Here is an 18,821-nt window from a genome sequence, read left to right as displayed (position 1 = left end):
GCCTAAGTTTTAAGCCAATAAACTGCTATGAAAATATTCTTGCATTGTTGCAGTTAATTACTACTTGTTAATTGAAATAAAAGTTGGACAACATAGAATTCATTGTTTTAAGGAGACGAACTCACACTTATTCAACACTGACAGACACATAAGACAAGGAAAATTATGCAAGACAGCAAGAAAATGGTTAAAAGCTTTACACAATATGTGACTAAAGGAAAAAGAATGTTTTGAAACACAGTGATAATTGATCAGATAGAAGCAGATCTGCTTCTATGCCCTTCAGTATCCTGAAGACTGCAATTGCTTCAAATCCCACTATTGCACATAATCTCAGGAGTGCTTCTCTAGCACTTACACCTTCTACTCAGTTGACTCCAAAACTTAAAACCCACCCTGCACATTTATACTCTACCTGCAGGATCCTGTCCTGGGCTGCTGGAGTTTTGGGAGTCCTCAGAGCTATGCTGTTGTTGGTTACATTATATTCAGACAGAAGAGTGCTGGAGGCTGAGTTTGTGATTCCAGATTCCTCTGCAGTCTGCCGTGCAATCTCACTTGCCTGGCCGACTTTCACAACTTCTTCAAGTTCTGTATCAGATATCTTTGAAAGAGAAAACCCCAAGGCACAGTAAGACACAATGTAACTATGAGATCCATTTGATGAAACAGAAAGCACTGTTTGGTACTGGCCTTATAAGTTGTTTATTATCAGCAAACACCTCACCTGAGGAGCTGGAAGCACCAGCTTACTCCTTTTCTTGGTAAATTCTGACACTCCACTGGTCTGCAGAATAGCCGAGGGCAAGTCTGACTCTTTTTTCCGTTTCATGTGTTGCTTGTCCTTTTTGCGCTCTCTTCCCTCCCTCTCACTGTTATTGTGGAAAACAGAATCATTTCAGAACACACAGAGCAGCTACAAAGCAAAGCAGCTAAGAGCAAAAAGGCTGTACCCTTATCAAACACTGGATAGGCTGAAATAAAACACTGCAGAAAGAGTGGAGCGCTTTGTGGGTGATTAGATGTGATCTGCAGATCCTGCAGCAGAACCTACTACAGGGCACTGTAATGTTTTTAAATTATGGAATCAACCTAAAAGCTAAATCTGATGGTTAAATGCAACAGATTTACCTTTTAGGCTGAATAACTACAATCAAGAGGGTCACTGGATCAATTTAAAAAGTGTCAGGCCAAGAATTTAGATAGTAAAAATAAGGGAATGTGAACAGTCCCTTTTTCTCCAGCAGCTGCTAAGGGAAGATGGACACTTTCTTTTGTGGAAAGTGGGAACCAATTTCTCTTCAGTCTTTAATAAAAATGGAATTTCCTTTAGACAGCAATGGGGGCAGTCAGTGAAATCATAAACTTCAGTCTGAAGCTCCTGCCTGACCCTCTGAATGAAGAGCCATACAGAAAATCCAGTAACACAAGTTAATAAACCAAATTGTATGTGGCACTGGACTCTCCCAGTAAAAAGCAGTTTTGGCAGAAATAGTGGGAAATGCAACTCTACAATTAAATATGTACCCAAGCGTGGCATTTAACTTCTCAACTACACATTTGGGGATTTTTTGGGGGAATGTGGAGAAATTAAGCATTTAAGGACATCAACTTCAGAACACCTCCATCAAATGTAATACTACAAATCTACTCCTATAAGCAATCTTAGTAAGATTATTACTTAAAGGACACAAAATACACAAGCAAAGAACTGCTAAAAAAAACAACCTCAAAAAGCGACATTTCAACTTAAAGAGAAAGAACATGAATGAGAAACTTTATTCTGATAGATAAAAGGTGAACTAGAGGAAAGAAAAAAGGTGATTATAGACAACAGGTGAATTAGACCTTTTAGAAAGATAAAAATACAGAAAACTGAAAACGCAGAGGCCACTTGCACTTGTATCTGTCCCATGGAAAATACATTTGCCACCCACATTATGTTTCCAGGACTTAACACACATATATATGGGTTGGTTTTTTTTCAAATACCCTCCTTATTACAACAAACACTTACGATCTTAACTCTCCATCCAGGTCCTGCTGACGCAGTCTCCTGAAATCTGCATCCAGGGACTGATAATTTTCTTCTGATGTATCATAAAAACCAGGGGCAGGCTTTTTTTCAAATGGAATTTCTGCATTGTAATCCACCCCTCTCTTCTTTTTTCTTTTCTTCTGGATCTCAATTCCAGCAGCGCGAAGTTCTCGTCTTTTCTGGAGAGCAGCAAGACGTCTAAAGAAACAGTAACACCACGTCATTTAAAGTGTCGAGTAAAGAGAGGCAGTCCCAGGATATGAAACTAAGTGTGAGTTTACCGAGCTTCTTCCAGCTGCTTCTCCCTGGCTTTCCTCTTGGCCTTCTTTCCCTGCGTGTTCGCCAGACGCGCTCGAGCCTCAGACAGCATTTCCAGCTCATCTGCAATAGTACAGATAAATACAGCAGTGAATCTGCACTTAAAGGTGAGAGCCAGGAAAAAGGTGATATTAAGATCAGAAAAACATCTTTGAAAGCTTAATCAATCAATCCCAGGCATTCTGTCATCACTGATCTCCGTGTTGTCCCAATGTATTTACTGACTCACTGGCCAGGTGAAATGAAGACTTGTAGAAGAAAAGCCTAATGCTGAAAATAATATCAATAGGTATCAACAGCAAATTAAGATATTTACATAAAGAGGCAAACTGACCACATTAATGGAAGTAAAACTTCATTTCCGTCTTTATCTGAGAGTATTATCTTGAGAACTTATTACTTGCATTTACTTCCAGAGCTGAGACTGCTGTTTCTCTGAACCTGTGACTGTTCAAAACCACCAATGGTCTATTCATGGAATTTTAACAATGCTCATTTTTTAGTTCATAACATTGCAAGGAAGAAAAAAGAAAAAGAAGTCAGGCCATCCTTCTGTGCTTCAGCATGGATTCATCTGAGAGGTGTGAGCTGCTGGAAAATGATGAAGATACAGAATTCAAACAAGCAGAGCAGTTGTCAAAGCAAAGAACAGCCAGTCATGGTAACAGATGAAGGTGACAGATAAGGAGGCAAAAAACACACTAAGAAAAGGAAAACTGGAAAAGCATAACTGACTGGCCAGATACAAAAACAAGACAAAATTTGTAAGTAAATTAATGACCAGGTGGTGCTGGAAAAAAAGAAGAAAACCAGGGCACATTGGCTGTGTAAACAGAAAAATCAAACCGATCAGATTTCTGTTTAAAATGGTAAACATACTCCTAACTCACCTTCATCCATGTCAATGGGATCTGGCCTGGCAGGTTTGGTTTCTGGATTTGGATCGATTTCTCCAGGTTTCAGCTTCCGGGGATCATCAGCAGTTTCCTCCTCATTGTCTCTCTGAGCAGCTTTGTCCCTGGTAACACATTGCAGGTGTCACCACCAGCTCTGTGTTCTCCCCCAGACTCACAATAACCATCCCTTAAATGTCTCCACAGACTGATCATGAAGCAGTAACCTTGTACTCTGTGCAATACATTAAATCTGTTATACAATTCACAAGCATGATACGTAATGTTAAACAAGATGAGAGAGAGAAACCAACACAGTATTACATTGCAACAATAACATTTTATATAAAATACAATACTGATACAGCTAGTAGTAAAGAAATTTCCTCAGGTAATCTTCAACAATAAAAACAAGAATAAATAAAAACAGTGTGACAATTAAAAAAATCAAGTTTTCTATTGTGTTTCTTCTACTCAACCAATAGCACCAGAATTAAGAAAGCTCACAAGGGAAAGCAGCCCATTCTTTCTCTTCTCATGGCCTAAAGAAACTCTTTGTAGCAGAGAGATGGTATCTGCACATTCAGCCATTTCAACACGTGTTTTGTGTCTCTTTTCTTTCTCACATACCCACTCCTGCTGATCAGCCAGTCAAAAATGCCCAAACAGCCTGATAAAAGCATAAAACCTGACAGTTCCCTGGCCAGAATGCCCAGGAGTAAGAGGAGATACACCTATCTCTGTTCAAGCTGCTCTCCAGGTTCCAGGAGCTTCTTTCAAACTAGACACAAGTGACTGAAAACACTCTTTAAAGATTTGCTTACAAAAGGACTCAATCAACTTGAAACCACTCTAATTTACCACCATGGCAGAAGGGAATGACACATTGCTACAACTCCACAGATTTTTTTGGGTATTCCTGGCTAGACTTTCCTCCAGGCAAGCAGAAACTCACAGCAGAAATTCATAGTGTTCCAGGCACTGTGCAGCAGTTCTCCCAATGATGGGGGCAATGGTTCTCCACTGGGTTGGCATCAGCTTGGCCAGGTGCAACAGTTTCTCCTCCTCCTCCCGAGACCACTCTGTCTTTTTGATGCTCGGGTCCAGCCATTCGTACCTGTAGTAAGGGAAAAAATTAAGGATGACAGATCCAAGTTATCCACTGATTTGTGGATATTTGTTTTAATGCCATATGTATTTGAGCTTTAAAATGTATTATTTATCCAGCACTTTTCATAGAGATACTGCCTCTTCTTCCTTTTCCCATCTCTATTCTGGCAAGGTAAAGAGTCACAGAATTAATTCTGAAAAAAAAAAGTAAAAATTGCCACTTTCAAATACAGAAAAATGGTAGAATTGTTTGGTCTGGAGCCTTCAACAATTATCTTAATAATTCTCAACTGTGCCAGTCCTGTTAACTGTACAAATATTCTATTAAATATGTGTGGTTCAGTACTTGAGAAACTAAGTCTGATTCTCAAATACATTCATATTGCATCAGTATTTGCATCAGCTTAAAGCTCCTGTTTCTTATAAAATATTAAATTTCACAGTGCAATTTCTAAACATTTACTCTCAAGCCAAACTCCCATTACACAAAACTAGAAAATTATATGTAAGAGAGATTAGTATCTTACAATTTTACTTCCTTGGCAATATCCAGCGATTAAAACATGTTTAAATAAAGGGAAAAACTAATGTTTATAATTTAAAGTGATCCTGCATTTGCTAACACTGCAGTCACTGGCAAACAGGACATTTGGCTACCTTTGTTCAACTATTTTCAAGCAGTAAGAATTTGAAGTTTCCATGATAAAATCCAACAGTGTTAAAACTGTTGAGGCTTTGTGGACATAAATTAGTCTGTGGTAACATTTTTTCCTAAATTTCCCCTAATTATGAAGGTCATATTCCCCAGGCACAGCACCTCTCACTTACCATCTGGCTTTGCACTGCTTTGCTGATTTCCTGTGCAATAATGAGGCAATTCGAGACCACTGGTTTTTGCCATATTTCATAACAGCTGCTTTCAGAATTTCATCCTTGAAAAAAACATAAATAAATACCCTTATGGACTGCAAAACAGAAAGTCTGAGCTTAAGCAAAGGAGAACATGGTAAGGTTCATAGGCTGGCCCAGAGGAAACAGCATTACACTGTTACTTCTGTTCTATTTTATTCTCAAGAAAAATGAGGATTTGTATTTCAAAGGCCAATGAAATCCATAAAGATTACATGAAAAAGACACATGGTTATTGTTCCAAACTTGATGTGTCCAACAGAACTTCCCAAATGATTATTTGCAGTGTTCTCTAATGCATTAGTGTTTAAAGGCTCTGCATGTCTTCCCTGAAGGACAGCAGGAGAAGTAAGGAAGTGTTTGTCTGGTAATGACAACACAATTGGAAAAAAAAAGCTGAATTGGCAGATATTTCTGGCTGCCTTGTTTTAAATACTATAAAATTTTATTTTTCACATTTAATACAACTGGAATAAAAATGTAATAGATTCAGCTTGGGAGCCAGCTTGTTCACATAAAATGAAGTGTGCACTGAATTTGATAAAAAGCCAGAAGTGCTATTAATTTTCTGTCAATCAATCCATCAATCCCTCTATTCTTTCCTCGATAGATGGGTTCATTATTTCTGATTTATTCAGAGAAAGTGGTATGTTAAATGCATTAAAGCCATTCTTGCAGCCCTGTCAACCACAGATGTCCCTCTCCTGTACCCAGTGAGTGCTCAGTGAGTTTGACACTGTCTCCACTGACACCCCCCAAAGAAAAACAGCTTTAACTCTGAGCTTATGATCAGCTCTTGATCTGGCTTGAGCTGCTACAAGCAACAATTCATGTAATTACTGTTCTGAAATAAATAATAAATCCTCCCTTGTGTGGTTTTTTAACTTACTTGGTGCTCTGTGGCACACGGGGGCTGTACCAGTAACATTAACAGGCTTTTTTTACAAGTAACCAGACATTTTATGAATGACCTGGTTCCACTTTCTCTGTTTTTAATGCTGTATGTATAACCAAAATGTTAATAAAAACAAACCAACAGCTATTTTATCTCTGGTACACAAAGCCTGGTGAACCAGGGATCTATTTTGGCCCTGGAACAGGCTCCTCAGGGCAGTGAGCACAGCCCTAGGCCTGCCAGAGTCCAAGCAGCATTTGGACAATGCTCTCACGCACAGGGTGGGATTCCTGGGGGTGTTCTGTGCAGGAGCTGGACTCGATGGTCCCTGTGGGTCCCCTCCCATCCAGGACTTTCTGTGATTCCATTCAATGCACTGCTCTTTCTCTTAAACAGTCACCAAAATTTATCAAGTATGGAAGACCCTAAGAATGGGGTTAGGACATCATGAGTTTTCTTGTCCTCTGCTGACCCCAAATTTAGCTGCTTCCTGGCACATCACTGATACACCACAAGTGCTTAAAAGCACACCCAGCACATTTTATCTTCTATGACTTTTTCCTCACCGTTTCCTGGAATCACGTACATGCCTGGTGTTCACAATATGCAGTGACAGAGTTCTGCATTTTACAGTACCAGGTGCATCCTTTTGCTTTAAACATGCATCTAATAAGCCTGACATCCTTGACTTCTCATTAATTTATTATATATTATTCTTTTTCATGATCACTTGTAGTTCTGAAAGCTTGTGACAGCAAAATTAAAGGGGATCATTCTTTTTTGGAACAGTAATTTCTGTGCACAGAATTCTTGGGGCTGCAGATGAAGAGCCCATACACACTGAAAAGAAACAGACTGAAGTTGCACCAGGAGTTTAGATTAGTTATTAGGATGTTTTTCCCCTGTGGAAAGGGTTATAAAACATTGGAACAGGCTGTCGAGGGTGGTAGTGGAGCCATCATTTCTGGAAGTGATAAAAAAGGTGGATGTGGCACTTAAGGACAGGTTAAATGGTGAACATGGTGCTGGTGCTGGGTTGATGGCCAGACACTCGGTGATCATAAGTCTTTTCCAATCCTAAAAATTCTATGACTTTGCCATTTCCACATTTGGAATTCTCTTCAAGGGCAAGAGATTCCTTTTGCCTGATTTCCCTAGAGCATAAGAAACCTGCCTAGGCAGTACAAGTCCCACTCTAGTCTGTGAGAGGCCCCTCTCCAAGCACAGCCCATGCTTCCACTCCAGCAGTGGGAACAGTTTCCTTGGAGCAGGACATGACACACACATGGCTGAGCTTCCCAGCCTGCAGCCCGAAGGAAAAACAACACCAAAGTCACCTTTGCCCACTGAGGCAGCAGGAAAGAGGAAGGCACAGGTTGCTGGGGAACGCAGCCCAAGAGAGAGCCAAGGAATCACAGAATCAGTCAGCTTGGAAAAGGTCTCTCAGATGACTGAATTTAATCTATGTCTGATCACCACCATGTCAATGAGGCACTCAGTGCCACATCCAGTCTTTCTTTAAACACTTCCAGGGACGGCGACTCCATCACCTCCCTGGGCAGCCCATTCCAACTGATCACCCTTTTCTGTGAAAAATTCTTCCCAATGTCCAACTTAAACCTCTCCTGGTGCAGTTCGAGGCCATGTCCTCTTGTCCTGTCGCTTGTTGCCTGGGAGCAGAGCCCAACCCCCACCTGGCTGCACCCTCCTGTCAGGGAGTTGTGGAGGACCAGAAAGTACCTCCTGAGCCTCCTTTTCCCCAGGCTGAGCCCCTCCCAGCTCCCTCTGGGCTCCTCATTAGACCTGTGCTCCAGACCCTTCCCCAGCTGCGCTGCCCTCGCTCCTGCGGCCCCAGACCCTCCGATGTCCCGGCTCTGGGGCTCCGCCAGACCCGAACCTGCCCGGGACACCCCGAACCCCGAGCGCCCCGCGCAGGCGCACCACGACACCCACCCCTCCCGCGCCTGCGCACAGCGAGGGCTCCCCCAACTCCTCGGGCCCTGAGAGGGACGAGGGCTCAAACCCCGCCGAGTCCTACCTCGGTGTTCCGCCACACGCCGCCTTTAATCATAATCCGCGGCATCTTGGCGGCGAAGGGAGGCGGGGACGAACCCCTGGAGCGAGAGAATGGAGAGGGGACGGGAGCGCAGCTGGTGTCAGCGGGGCCAGCCGAGACCGCGCACGGTCGCCCTCAGCGGCGGCGGGTGCCGAGGGCGAGGGAAGCGAGGCCGGCTGCTCTGCCAGAAAAGCGGGAAGCGGGTCCGGTGCTTTCCCAGGGAAGCGGGGCCGGCGGCTTTTCCACGGGAACTGAGGCCGCTGCTCCTCCAGGGAAGCGGGTCCCGCCGTTCTGCGCATGCGCAGCCCCCCGCGTGCGCTGAGGCGGCGCTAGCGCCACCTGCCGGCCGGAGGAGCGCACGGCGGAAGGGCGTTTGAACTGGGCGCCCATTAAACTCCTCAAATAGCCCCAAGGGACACAAATGAGAGAGGAAAGGGACAGCGGAACGTAATCACATCTCCCCAATGTTCCGTTTAGAGGGTATTTTGTTAATTTCAGGGAAAACCCCCGTGCGTTTATGTGTGGAATAAATTCTCGGCTGTGAGGGTGGGGAGGCCCTGGCACAGGGTGCCCAGGGAAGCAGTGGCTGCCCCTGGATCCCTGGCAGTGTCCAAGGCCAGTTTGGACAGGGCTTGGAGCAGCCTGGGATGGTGGAAGGTGTCCCTGCCCATCGCAGGGGGTGGAACGAGATAATCTTTAAGCTGCCAATGCAAAACTATTCTATGATTCTACAAGAGAGCAACATTGGTAGTGCATTTGCATATTCACACTCGCACTAAAGGAGCGTGTACAAGGTACATGCCTGAATTCGGGAAATTTTCACTCCTGTCACTCTCAACAGGTGAAGGGTTGGGTCTCAAAGAGTCGGGATCAGCTCAGATCTGTCACTGTCACCCAGCTGTGACCCCCAGGTATCTCCAGCCTGGGAGCTGTGTGGCTCAGAGAGGCCCCACGCAGAGGGGAGTGCTGGTCTCAGCCCTCCGCAGGCTGCAGAGCTCAGGGGGTCTCCAATACCACTGCTTAGAGAGCCAAAACAGACTTGGCTTTGCTCATGGCCATGTCCCACCCTGGCTGCAGTTCAGGTGGGTAACTTTCTTTCAGAATTCAAACTGAAAACATTGTTCCACCTAGAAGGTTATTTGGGCAAGAAAAGTTCCCAAAGGCTGTTAAAACCCAGGGGGCTGCTTAGGCAGCACAAGTTCCTGGGATCAGACAGTGTTTTGGATAAACTCAAGAGGAGCTTGGCCCAGCTCGTCAAGGCCAAGCCCTAATGAGATTTTCTGAGACCACAGTGTGGCCCAAACAGGAGGATGCACCACCACACCATACAGGTCTGACTCACTACTGTTCATTTACATCACCTCCAGTTTAACTTGTATTCATTTAATTAGCAGATGCACAGCAGGTAAAATGACAGCCTTCTGCTCAATTTGTCTTGTTACTTTTCTCTGTTTTGTCCAAATTCAGGATGTGTTCATGGAGAAAATTACGAAACATTTTTGGTTTAAATAGGAAACTTCACAGTATGATTTAGGAAAGACTTTGATTTTTCTTTACGCCGACAACAGCCCATGTCTTATTTGAAACTGAATATCCCTCAACCTTTAAATTTAACCTCTGACTTAGCAGACTGAGAATACCTTTGAAATCCCAAAAATCCAGTGCAGTGCATAAGGAACATAAAGCAACACATCAGGAGTCATTGAACTGTTTATTTTTATTAGAGGCTAGGAATAATTATTTTTACAAAATCATCAAGCCCCAACTGAAAATACCTTCTTGTTACAAACTTAAAGAAATTTACAAACTTTCATAAATTTACTGCAATTAATTTATCCCCTTAAACCAGGCTCTACCATACTTTTAAACAACTATGCTCCATCAGATTTAGCCTTCTTGTCTCATCTGATAGACTTAAAATTACTTCAGTATTTTTGTTTTCTCTTTGTACCTGTTCTTTTCAAATAAATGATCAGAATTGTCATGTAACACAGGTAAAAACTCCTCCAAGCTTGAGTAACCATTATTATTTCTCAGAAATGCTTTTCTTTTTCATACAGGATAACATTCTTCTTTCTCAGAACTGGATTAGGTGGCTCCAAGGTTTAAATCACTCACCTGTAACCACCCCAGTTCATGCATGGATGCTTGCTTGTCTGACTTCACTGAAGCTGCAAAGAACTTGAATATCTTTGCTGATCTGGCCTTAAATACATGCATCTGTCCATGAGTTTCAACCCATCATTGGAAAATGTCTCCAGATCACAGAATGGCTGCAGGAGTTGTGGAAGACAAGCCCCTGCTCAGGCAGGGCCACCCGGAGCTGCTTGTCCAGGATTACATGCAGAAGGCTTTTAAACACCTTAAAAAAGGAACTCTGCTGCCTCTCTGTGCAGCCCTTCCCAGGCTGTCTCCTACCAGAAAGCCTCTACAAGACATTATCTGTATTTCTTCAGAAAGGCACTCAGCCAGGAGCAGAAAAAAAAAAAAAAAAGGCACTGAGTTCCACATTTACATTCTCTAAATTAAACCACAGATTTGTTCTGCTGCTCCATGGACTGAGCTGTAGCATTGGGACCGTTTGCACCAGCCCTTTGCTGTTGTCTTTCCTCACACCAGAGGATAACACACTATTATTAAAACCACTTAGTGCACTCAAGAGTTCCCAGCACTGCTTAACTCCAAAACAAACAAAAGATTTGTCTAGATTTGAATATAAATTGGAAGCAGCATCCATCTGGGTTCACCACACCCTGCACCAACTGCTGCATAGTACAATGGTCCTTTCAGTATTTTAGACTGAAGTGCTTAAAATAAATTGAACAGTTTCTGATATTGCCAAGATTTTCAATGTAACTAAATAGCATTCACAAGTATGAGCACCTGCTCATATTAACAGAAGTTATTTGAAAAATGTATCATCTATTTTAACAAACAACACAGTCACTACCAACCTGAGAAAAGGTAAGGCATTTCTACTAGATTAACATCGGACATTCACACAAAATTAAAGATTTAAAGATTCCCAATATCATAAAATAGATGCTTCTGAACACAACCATTTCTGTCAGACTACTACAAAAATTATCAAAACTGCAGACAAGGTAAAAGCTTAATAAACATATAAACAGACACATGTGAAACATTTTCATGTCACAATTACCCAGTGATGACATGCATACTTTGATCTGTAATTTGGCGAAACACTATTTTTTTTTCTCTTGGTATTGCAAAAGTACCTCGGAGTAAAGGAGGTAACATTCAGCAGATGGGAGGTAGCATCCAGATACACTGATAATTTTTATATGAAAAGTTATTACTACAAAATATAACATGCCCTTCTTCCCCTCCCTTTAGACATTATTTTGGTTAGAAAACAGATTTTTTTTCTTATTAAATTTTTACCAGAAAATACGTGGCGCAAAATCACAGATGAACACTGGCCAAAATAACTGACCTCTACTGAAGCAGTTACTCAGGGATGAAAAAGTGTCTCCAAAATCTTCAGCACAGCCTGTGCTAGAATTGATGTTCTCACAAACACCTGCAGCAAACCAGTACCCCAAATTTCACTCTCTCAACCAAAATGCTGGATGCATCCATTACCAGCCACTGTTCCGAGCACAGCAAAGGAACATAAAGCCATGAAGAAATGCAGGACATGCAAACTTGCCCAAAACCAAGTACCAGCTTCCAATTCTCAGCCTGACATTCCAAGCTTGTGATTCTGCTTATGTTTCTCCAGCAGTTTTTTGCTGGGCAGCACCACATTACACTTTGCACACTTGTACTTCTTTTTGTGCTTTTTGATGTGCTTTTGGAAAGCATGTTTATCCATTGTGGAATACCTGCACCTCCTGCAGTGCAGCTTGAGGTGAGTCAGCAGGTGGCGTTTGAGGTGGCTGGAGGTGCGGAAAGCCAGGGAGCACTGCCTGCACTGGAACGGCTTCTCCCCCGTGTGGATCCTCAGGTGGAGCTTCAGGTTCCCGTTGCGGGCTGTGCAGTAGCCACACTCCTCACACCTGTACGTCTTGACAGGCAGCTCCTTGTGCTCGTAGAGGCAGCCAGGAGAGGAGGTTTCCTGCCCGCTGTGCGAAGCCAGGTGCTGCTTCAAGGACAGCCATTTATCGGTTGAGTACTCACAGCTCCTGCACTTGAACTGCCCCACGTTCAAATGGGTGAGGCTGTGCCTTTTCAGGTGACTGGAGGTACGGAACTTCTTCTGACAAACGGTGCAGCTGTAGGGCCTCTCACCTGTGTGAGTTCTGATGTGGAGTTCCAGGTTGCCTAAAATGCCAGTAGCGTAGCTGCACTCTGCACACTGATATAACAGTGGCTGACTTTGTGCTCGTACATCATTTGCTGTGCCCCTCTGAACACCTCGCTGAACTCCACAGACTTCTGAACCAAGCAAGGAGCTGTCTGAGCCTTTGCAGGAATCAAAATCCCTTTCTGGATATGTACCTCTGTGGATTTCACGATGCAATTCAAGATTCTCTAGACACCTCTCTACAAAGAGGCAACTTCCAAACTCCTGTCCATTTTTCACATGAAGAAGGCTGTGTTTCTGCAAATGGCTTGATGTTTTAAATACCTCATTGCACTCTTTACACACAAATGGTCTTTCATCCGTATGTATCTTTAGGTGCAGCCTGAAGTTGTTAGGAATGGCAGTAGCGTAACTGCAGTGCTGGCATCTATATGTTTGGAATGTATTTAAATTAGAAGGATATGTATCCTTCAAGTTTTCCACAAAGTTATGAAATGAAGCATCATCTTGCACTGGTGCATGAGAGGCCTCTGATTGGAAGACAAGCTCCTCTTTGGAAGTGACACTGTCCATTTGGAAAGAGGTCTGAGGAACTTCTGATCTATTTCCAGTAACTGCCATGCTGTTGCTTCCTTGGCTGTTTTCAAGGAATTTCTTTCCAGGGTACATTTTCTTATTGCCCCACACATCACGTGCTTGCTCAAACTCCACTTCTGAAGTCAGGATTCCCCCACCCAGACAATCATTTTCTCTGCCAAAAAGAGAGTGAGAAACATGGCCCTGAGAATCACCATCAGCACTGCATATATTGCTTTTACAGTATTTATTGCTCTCACTCATATAACCATTAGCCTTTGACCGTTCATGAAATTTCTTGTGAAAGCTGAGATGTCCTTTAGTGTAGAACACCAGGTTACATTCATCACACGTGTAATTCTTTGGAGGTCTTTCAGTTTTCTTTCTCGCACTCAGGCAGTCGGGTTGCTGTGTTTGGCACGTTTCTGTCCCTGCATGTGTCCTCCTGTGTCTCTCCAACCCTGAGGTGCTGGTGAATGCTGCCTGGCACAGCTCACAGGAATACACTTTATCCCCTGTGTGGACGTGGCTGTGCCTCACCATGCTTGCAAAATACAGTGAAAAAAAGGTGCAGAACCTGCACTGGTAGAGCTTATAGCCAGCATGCCAGTAGATGTGATTTAACAGGTAGGACAAGCTGCTGCAGGAGTAATCACACTGAGGGCACTGGTAAGGTGGTCTCTCCTTGTGTCCCTTCATGTGATGAATAAAATTCCTAGGACTTGATGAAGCAAAGAAACAAATTCTGCAAGAAAAGCTAACTGGCACATCCAGAGGTGTAAAGTCCCTTTCAATTTTAATGAAAAATTTCTTGTATTTATTTTCTTTTCTCATGGTCTCGGATTCTCCCTCTTCAGATCCTTTCTGCATCCCTTTTCTCGCACTTATTCTATTTTTTCTTGCTTTTTGCAACCTAGCAATCTTCTTATGAAATTTAAGGTGATTCTTGAGATTGAAAGAAAAGAAAAAAGTTCTTTTACAAAAGCAGCATTTATGTATTTTCTTATCTTTATGTGCAGAATAAATATGTTTCTTCAGGTGTGCACTGCATTTATAAACAGAACTACAAAACCTGCACTTGAAACTCAATCTTTCATTCTCCGTTGTAAAACAAGATGTTTTAGGAAGAGGTGTTATGGTCATGCTATCATTCAGCCACGTTAAACCTTCTTGCTGGCTCTGGAACTCTTCTGGGCTTGCATGAGAAGAAACAACTTTTTGTTGCTGGTATCTTTTCTTACTGAATGGTGTTAACATCTTGTAAATATGCTCTCCAGCAGTATTTGATTCAGCAGAAGTGGAGGCATTCATGTTAGGTTTCCCTACATCTTCTAGATCTTCCTTAAAAGTAGGAGAACATCCATTAAGAAATGGATCAGAACAATTATAGGTAAATTTCTCTTCTTCTTTCAAGCCATATTCCACAAGAGAACTCGGAGTTTCATCTTCAAATTTGCTTATTTGCCTGTAATCCGTTTCATTATCATTTGAGGAAACAGGATCTACAAGGAGATATAAAAAGTCACATATCACACAATCACCAATATTCATGATTAATTCATAGTAACAATCCCAAATTACCTAACAACTCGCTTGCTCTTCACTACTTCTGCTTATTACTTCCCTCTCTCCATTTTTTCCCTAATGCCTCTCTTCATGCTCCCCTCTGTCCCCAACATTTAAATGTTGCTCCTAGTTAGAAGCCACTTTCTTTCATACTTTCTGTTTTCACTCAAGACTCAATTTCACAGGACAACCCCATATCCAGTTTTTAACAGAACATCTTTATGCCAGGATTCCTATCTAAATACTAACACCAAACTTTTCTAATGCTCTGTTCTCACAAATACCACACTTTATCTGTGTTTTTATTTTGAGAACATTTCCTTGACGCAAGGCCACCCTTTTTCTCACTGGAGGAGAATGATAACATACCAACTTTTTGTAGTTTTACTGCCTTTCACAGGAGTCTGTGAAAGAACTGAACATACTCTAGGCAATATCTTCCTTCTGCTTCATTTATGAATCTAATTTGAAATGCTTACTCTAAAAGAAATGGGTTTCATAGCATTTCTATACAATTTTTTTATTTCAAAAACTTGAGGTTTACCATATTTCTTAAACTCTTGCAATAATCTTATGAATACATTACCTTCCATTTTAACGATTATCTCAAATTCCTTGTGGATATCTAGTTGTTTCTGTGGACTGCCATCAAAAAGAACACTTTCAATACCGACAGGTTCTTCTTCATCTTTGGGTACCACCACCACTGTCTCAAAAGTGTCAGCTCTGTCACTGTCAGCAGAGGAGAGGACAGGAGGAATCTTCTGAAAGCCATCACTATCACCACAATCTTCTCCATCACCGTATTTCATTATCTCTGGAAGCTCTGTTTTGCAAGGTGATGTAGGTAACATGCAATTCTGACCATATTTATCCGTGTCTGCACCACATCCATCACTTAAAGATAATATTGATGTGTTACACACACTCTCAGCAAACCAATTATCCTCAGAGTACTTAATACAATTATCTTCATTTGACACATTCTTGTTGGCGTCCCAATTGCCTACACCGCTACTGTCGTTTGAAGGCTCCACTTCATATTTTAGGCAAAGGCTGTTGTTTAATTTAAACTCCTGCTCCGCCTCGGGAATGGACACTTCCTGGTCCTCATCATCATGCTGAAGAAAATCCTCATCGCTCAACACAAAGACAGTGATAGGCAGAACAATCTCAAACACCTCGGGCTCTGCGAGGAGAAACAGACGCAATTATCGCAATTCCCAAAATAAAAACCACAAAACCCGACGGCACCGCGTCCACCATAATCCACTCGCACCCCCGGTGCGCATGCGCGCCCCCGCCTTCCCGCCATCCCCACTTTGCGCGGTCTTTGGGGCACCGCCGCTCCCGCGGGAGCCGCGCTGGGGCCGTGCCCAGGCCACCGGCACTAACCGCTGTCCGCGGCCGTCTGCGGGCTTCCCTCCGCGGGCTCCCGCGGGATTCCCTCCGCCGGCTCCCGCGGCATTCCTTCCGCCGGCTCCCGCGGCATTCCCTCCGCCGGCTCCCGCGGCATTCCCTCCGCCGGCTCCCGCGGCATTCCCTCCGCGGCCTCCTGCGGGATTTCCTGCGGGATTCCCTCCGCGGCCTCCTGAGGGATTTCCTGCGGGATTCCCTGCTCGGCCTCCGGCCGCGCTCCCGGCCCCGTCGGCATCTCCGGGCCGCGCGCCTCGGGCCCTGCGCGCCTGCGCAGCGCGGCGGGGGCGGAGCCTCCCGCTGTGAGGGAGAGGCGGGGCCGCGGCCTGAGGAGTGTGCGGGGTTTCAAATACGCGTTAAAACTCAGTTTTAAACGTGCTCTTCAGTGGTATAAAAACTCTGTTTAATCACCCACCTGGGCCAGGGAGCCCCCAGCCCTGGGCAGAATTATTCGAATGCTCCGCGAAATCTATTGCTGGCTTAAGCAATTTTGATCGATTGTTGCTTCTTTTCGTGTAAATTTCGATCTCAGCTAATACGTATCGTACTTAAATTCGGAATTGTGCCAACAATTAGGCACTCCCTTGCTGGGGACAGAAAAAATAACAGTCGCAGGCCGGAGTCACAAAGTTCATGGAAACACAGAACAGCAACTTTGTTTCATCCTGTTCTCCTTCTAGGCTGTTCAGGCTGAAAGTGGAAAATGTATCAACCTGTGTGCATACATGTGTAGAGATGTAGATCTTTATATGCATACATAAATTTGTATACATGCAGGGTGTCCCAGCCCATGACAGCCTGGTTGGAATGAGCTGGTCCCTTCCAACAAAAACCATTCTGTAATTTTGTGAGTTGGGGCTGGAAGGGCCCTGGTAAGGCAGGGTCACCTGAAGCAGGTGACACAGCAATGTGTCCAGGTGGGTTTGGAACGTCTCCAGAGAGAAACAATGCAGCCTGCTCCAGTGCTCTGCCACTCTCAGTGTAAAGAAGTTCTTCCTCATGTTGAGGTGGGAATTGTTGTGTTTCATTTTATGGCCATTGCTCTTCATCCTGTTCCTGGGCACCACTATAAAGAGCCTGGCACCGTCCTCCTGGCGCCTGTCTTGGAGATACTTACATAGATTGTTGAGATCCCCTCTCAATCTTCTCTTCTCCAGACTAACCAGGTCCAGTTCCTACAGTCTTTCCTCGTAAGAGAGATGCTCCAGAGGCCTCGTGATCTTTAAGGCCTCTCCAGTAGCTCCTTGTCCTACCATCCCCGGGATCCCCCCAGCTCCCAGTTCCCTGTTCCTGACATTATTTTGTCCCCAGCCCCATCTGTGATCCCACATTCTGCATTGCTAGAGGATTCCCAGTTCTCATTTTCCATGCTCAGCACTCAGTAGTGGTGTCTCCAGACAGAGGGTGGAATGTTTAGCCACTCCAATGAGAGGAATTTTCCCTATTCCCTGTCTTCTTCCCCCAATAAAAATCATGGAACCAATTATCTGCCTTAAAGTCAAAGCCTTGCACTTCTTGTGTATGGAGCTGCATCCATTTGTAGGAACTTTTGTTGAGTTTGTGAAATTTAGGTGGCACCTTTTTATTTTCAAGTTGAACTGATGAAATCTTGAGGGAGGAGCATTTCCAAAACTCTCCTAACTGGGAGTATTAAATGAGGGAAAGATGAGAGGAATACTGGCTTCTGTGTTTCAGCTCTCAGGGAGTTTGGGAATCTCTGTAGAGTGAGAAGACTTGTTGATACTCTGAGGTGAGTGAAACAGATGCTGGGGTGTGCAACATGTCTTGCATAAACCTTTTGCTGTTTGAGCAAGCCACAGTATGTGAAAAAACAAATGTAAAAAAAGTCTCCTCCACAAGATGGCTCTGCAGCCATAGGCTCTGCAAAGGAAGGCTGGTATTTTCTCTTCTTTTTAAAGCATTAGGTTTAAAATAATCTTTGAAAGATATCTCCCTCACTAGAAAACCTGCAAAATTCTGCAAAAACTTTACAAAGGTGTTAATCCGAGCCTTTTTCCTCAAAAGTGGCTCTTTCTACTCTTTTTCCTAAAGAAACAGACTATTACTCTTAGCCTGGTATTTCATGATTCCATCATCCAGTGAACAAAATGACCATGAAATGGCTGAGGAATGAATCTGGTCTGATCCAGGCTTCATCTGTCTTTACAAGCCCTTTGCACAAAACAATGTTTTGCAAATTCAGCTTGCAGTGGAGTGATCTGAACCTGCTTGCAACTGCTTGTGCCCACACTCCAGCATGAAAAAAAATTGTAGAAAATATCGTGTAAGGAATAGGACAGGGTGAAAATGGCTTTAAGATGAAAGAGGGTGGATTTAGAATAGGTATTAGGAAAAAATTCTTCTCTCTGATGGTGGTGAGGTCCTGGCACAGGTTGCCCAGAGGAGCTGTGGCTGCCCCATCACTGGAAGTGTTCCAGGCTGGGTTGGACAGGGATTGGAGCAACCTGATCTATGGAAGGTGTCCCTGCCCATGGCAGGGCCTTGGAATGAGATGATCCTTGAAGTTTCTTCCAACCCAAACCATTCTGTGATTATGTGAAATAATAGATATAAATAAGAATTTGAAACAACCCAAATAAATTGTGATTATTTGAAGTGTGGATTTTTGTCATCTTTGTGGCCAGACTGATGGCACAGAGTTACCTCAACTAACATAAGATATTGACCTAAAAGGTGTAGGGTTTTATCCTCTTGCATTTAATCCTGTAGGTTGGAAGGGCCTGTGCCAGTAATTTTGTAAGGTCTTACATCAG

The 18,821-nt window shown here is 43.5% G+C and overlaps 2 protein-coding genes across 2 annotated transcripts in view; both read right to left on the bottom strand.

The window, feature by feature from the left end:
• CDC5L (cell division cycle 5 like) overlaps positions 1-8,530 on the bottom strand; it is a 30,915-nt gene extending 22,385 nt beyond the window's left edge. Inside the window, exons 1-8 of the mRNA XM_063423610.1 lie at positions 8,202-8,530; positions 5,188-5,291; positions 4,205-4,366; positions 3,247-3,374; positions 2,320-2,419; positions 2,018-2,236; positions 728-872; positions 416-604 (exon numbers count right to left, since the gene is read on the bottom strand). Coding sequence (XP_063279680.1) covers positions 416-604; positions 728-872; positions 2,018-2,236; positions 2,320-2,419; positions 3,247-3,374; positions 4,205-4,366; positions 5,188-5,291; positions 8,202-8,246 — 1,092 coding nt within the window. The 5' untranslated portion in view covers positions 8,247-8,530. The remainder of the gene's footprint in view (positions 1-415; positions 605-727; positions 873-2,017; positions 2,237-2,319; positions 2,420-3,246; positions 3,375-4,204; positions 4,367-5,187; positions 5,292-8,201) is intronic.
• A 2,876-nt stretch (positions 8,531-11,406) lies between these two features.
• Positions 11,407-16,315, bottom strand: LOC134564636 (zinc finger protein 91-like). Its single transcript, XM_063423597.1, has 3 exons — positions 16,027-16,315; positions 15,218-15,820; positions 11,407-14,567 (listed from the first exon to the last, which is right to left on the bottom strand). Exons 1-3 carry the CDS (start codon positions 16,283-16,285, stop codon positions 11,920-11,922), a joined length of 3,510 nt encoding a protein of 1,169 aa, XP_063279667.1. The 5' UTR covers positions 16,286-16,315; the 3' UTR covers positions 11,407-11,919.
• Between the last annotated feature and the right edge of the window lie 2,506 nt (positions 16,316-18,821).

Source organism: Prinia subflava, chromosome 2 (genome assembly GCF_021018805.1).
Source record: "Prinia subflava isolate CZ2003 ecotype Zambia chromosome 2, Cam_Psub_1.2, whole genome shotgun sequence".
NCBI classification, from domain to species: Eukaryota; Metazoa; Chordata; class Aves; order Passeriformes; family Cisticolidae; genus Prinia; species Prinia subflava.
Note: the sequence above shows the minus strand (reverse complement) of the source record. Positions and strands in the feature narration are given on the sequence as shown.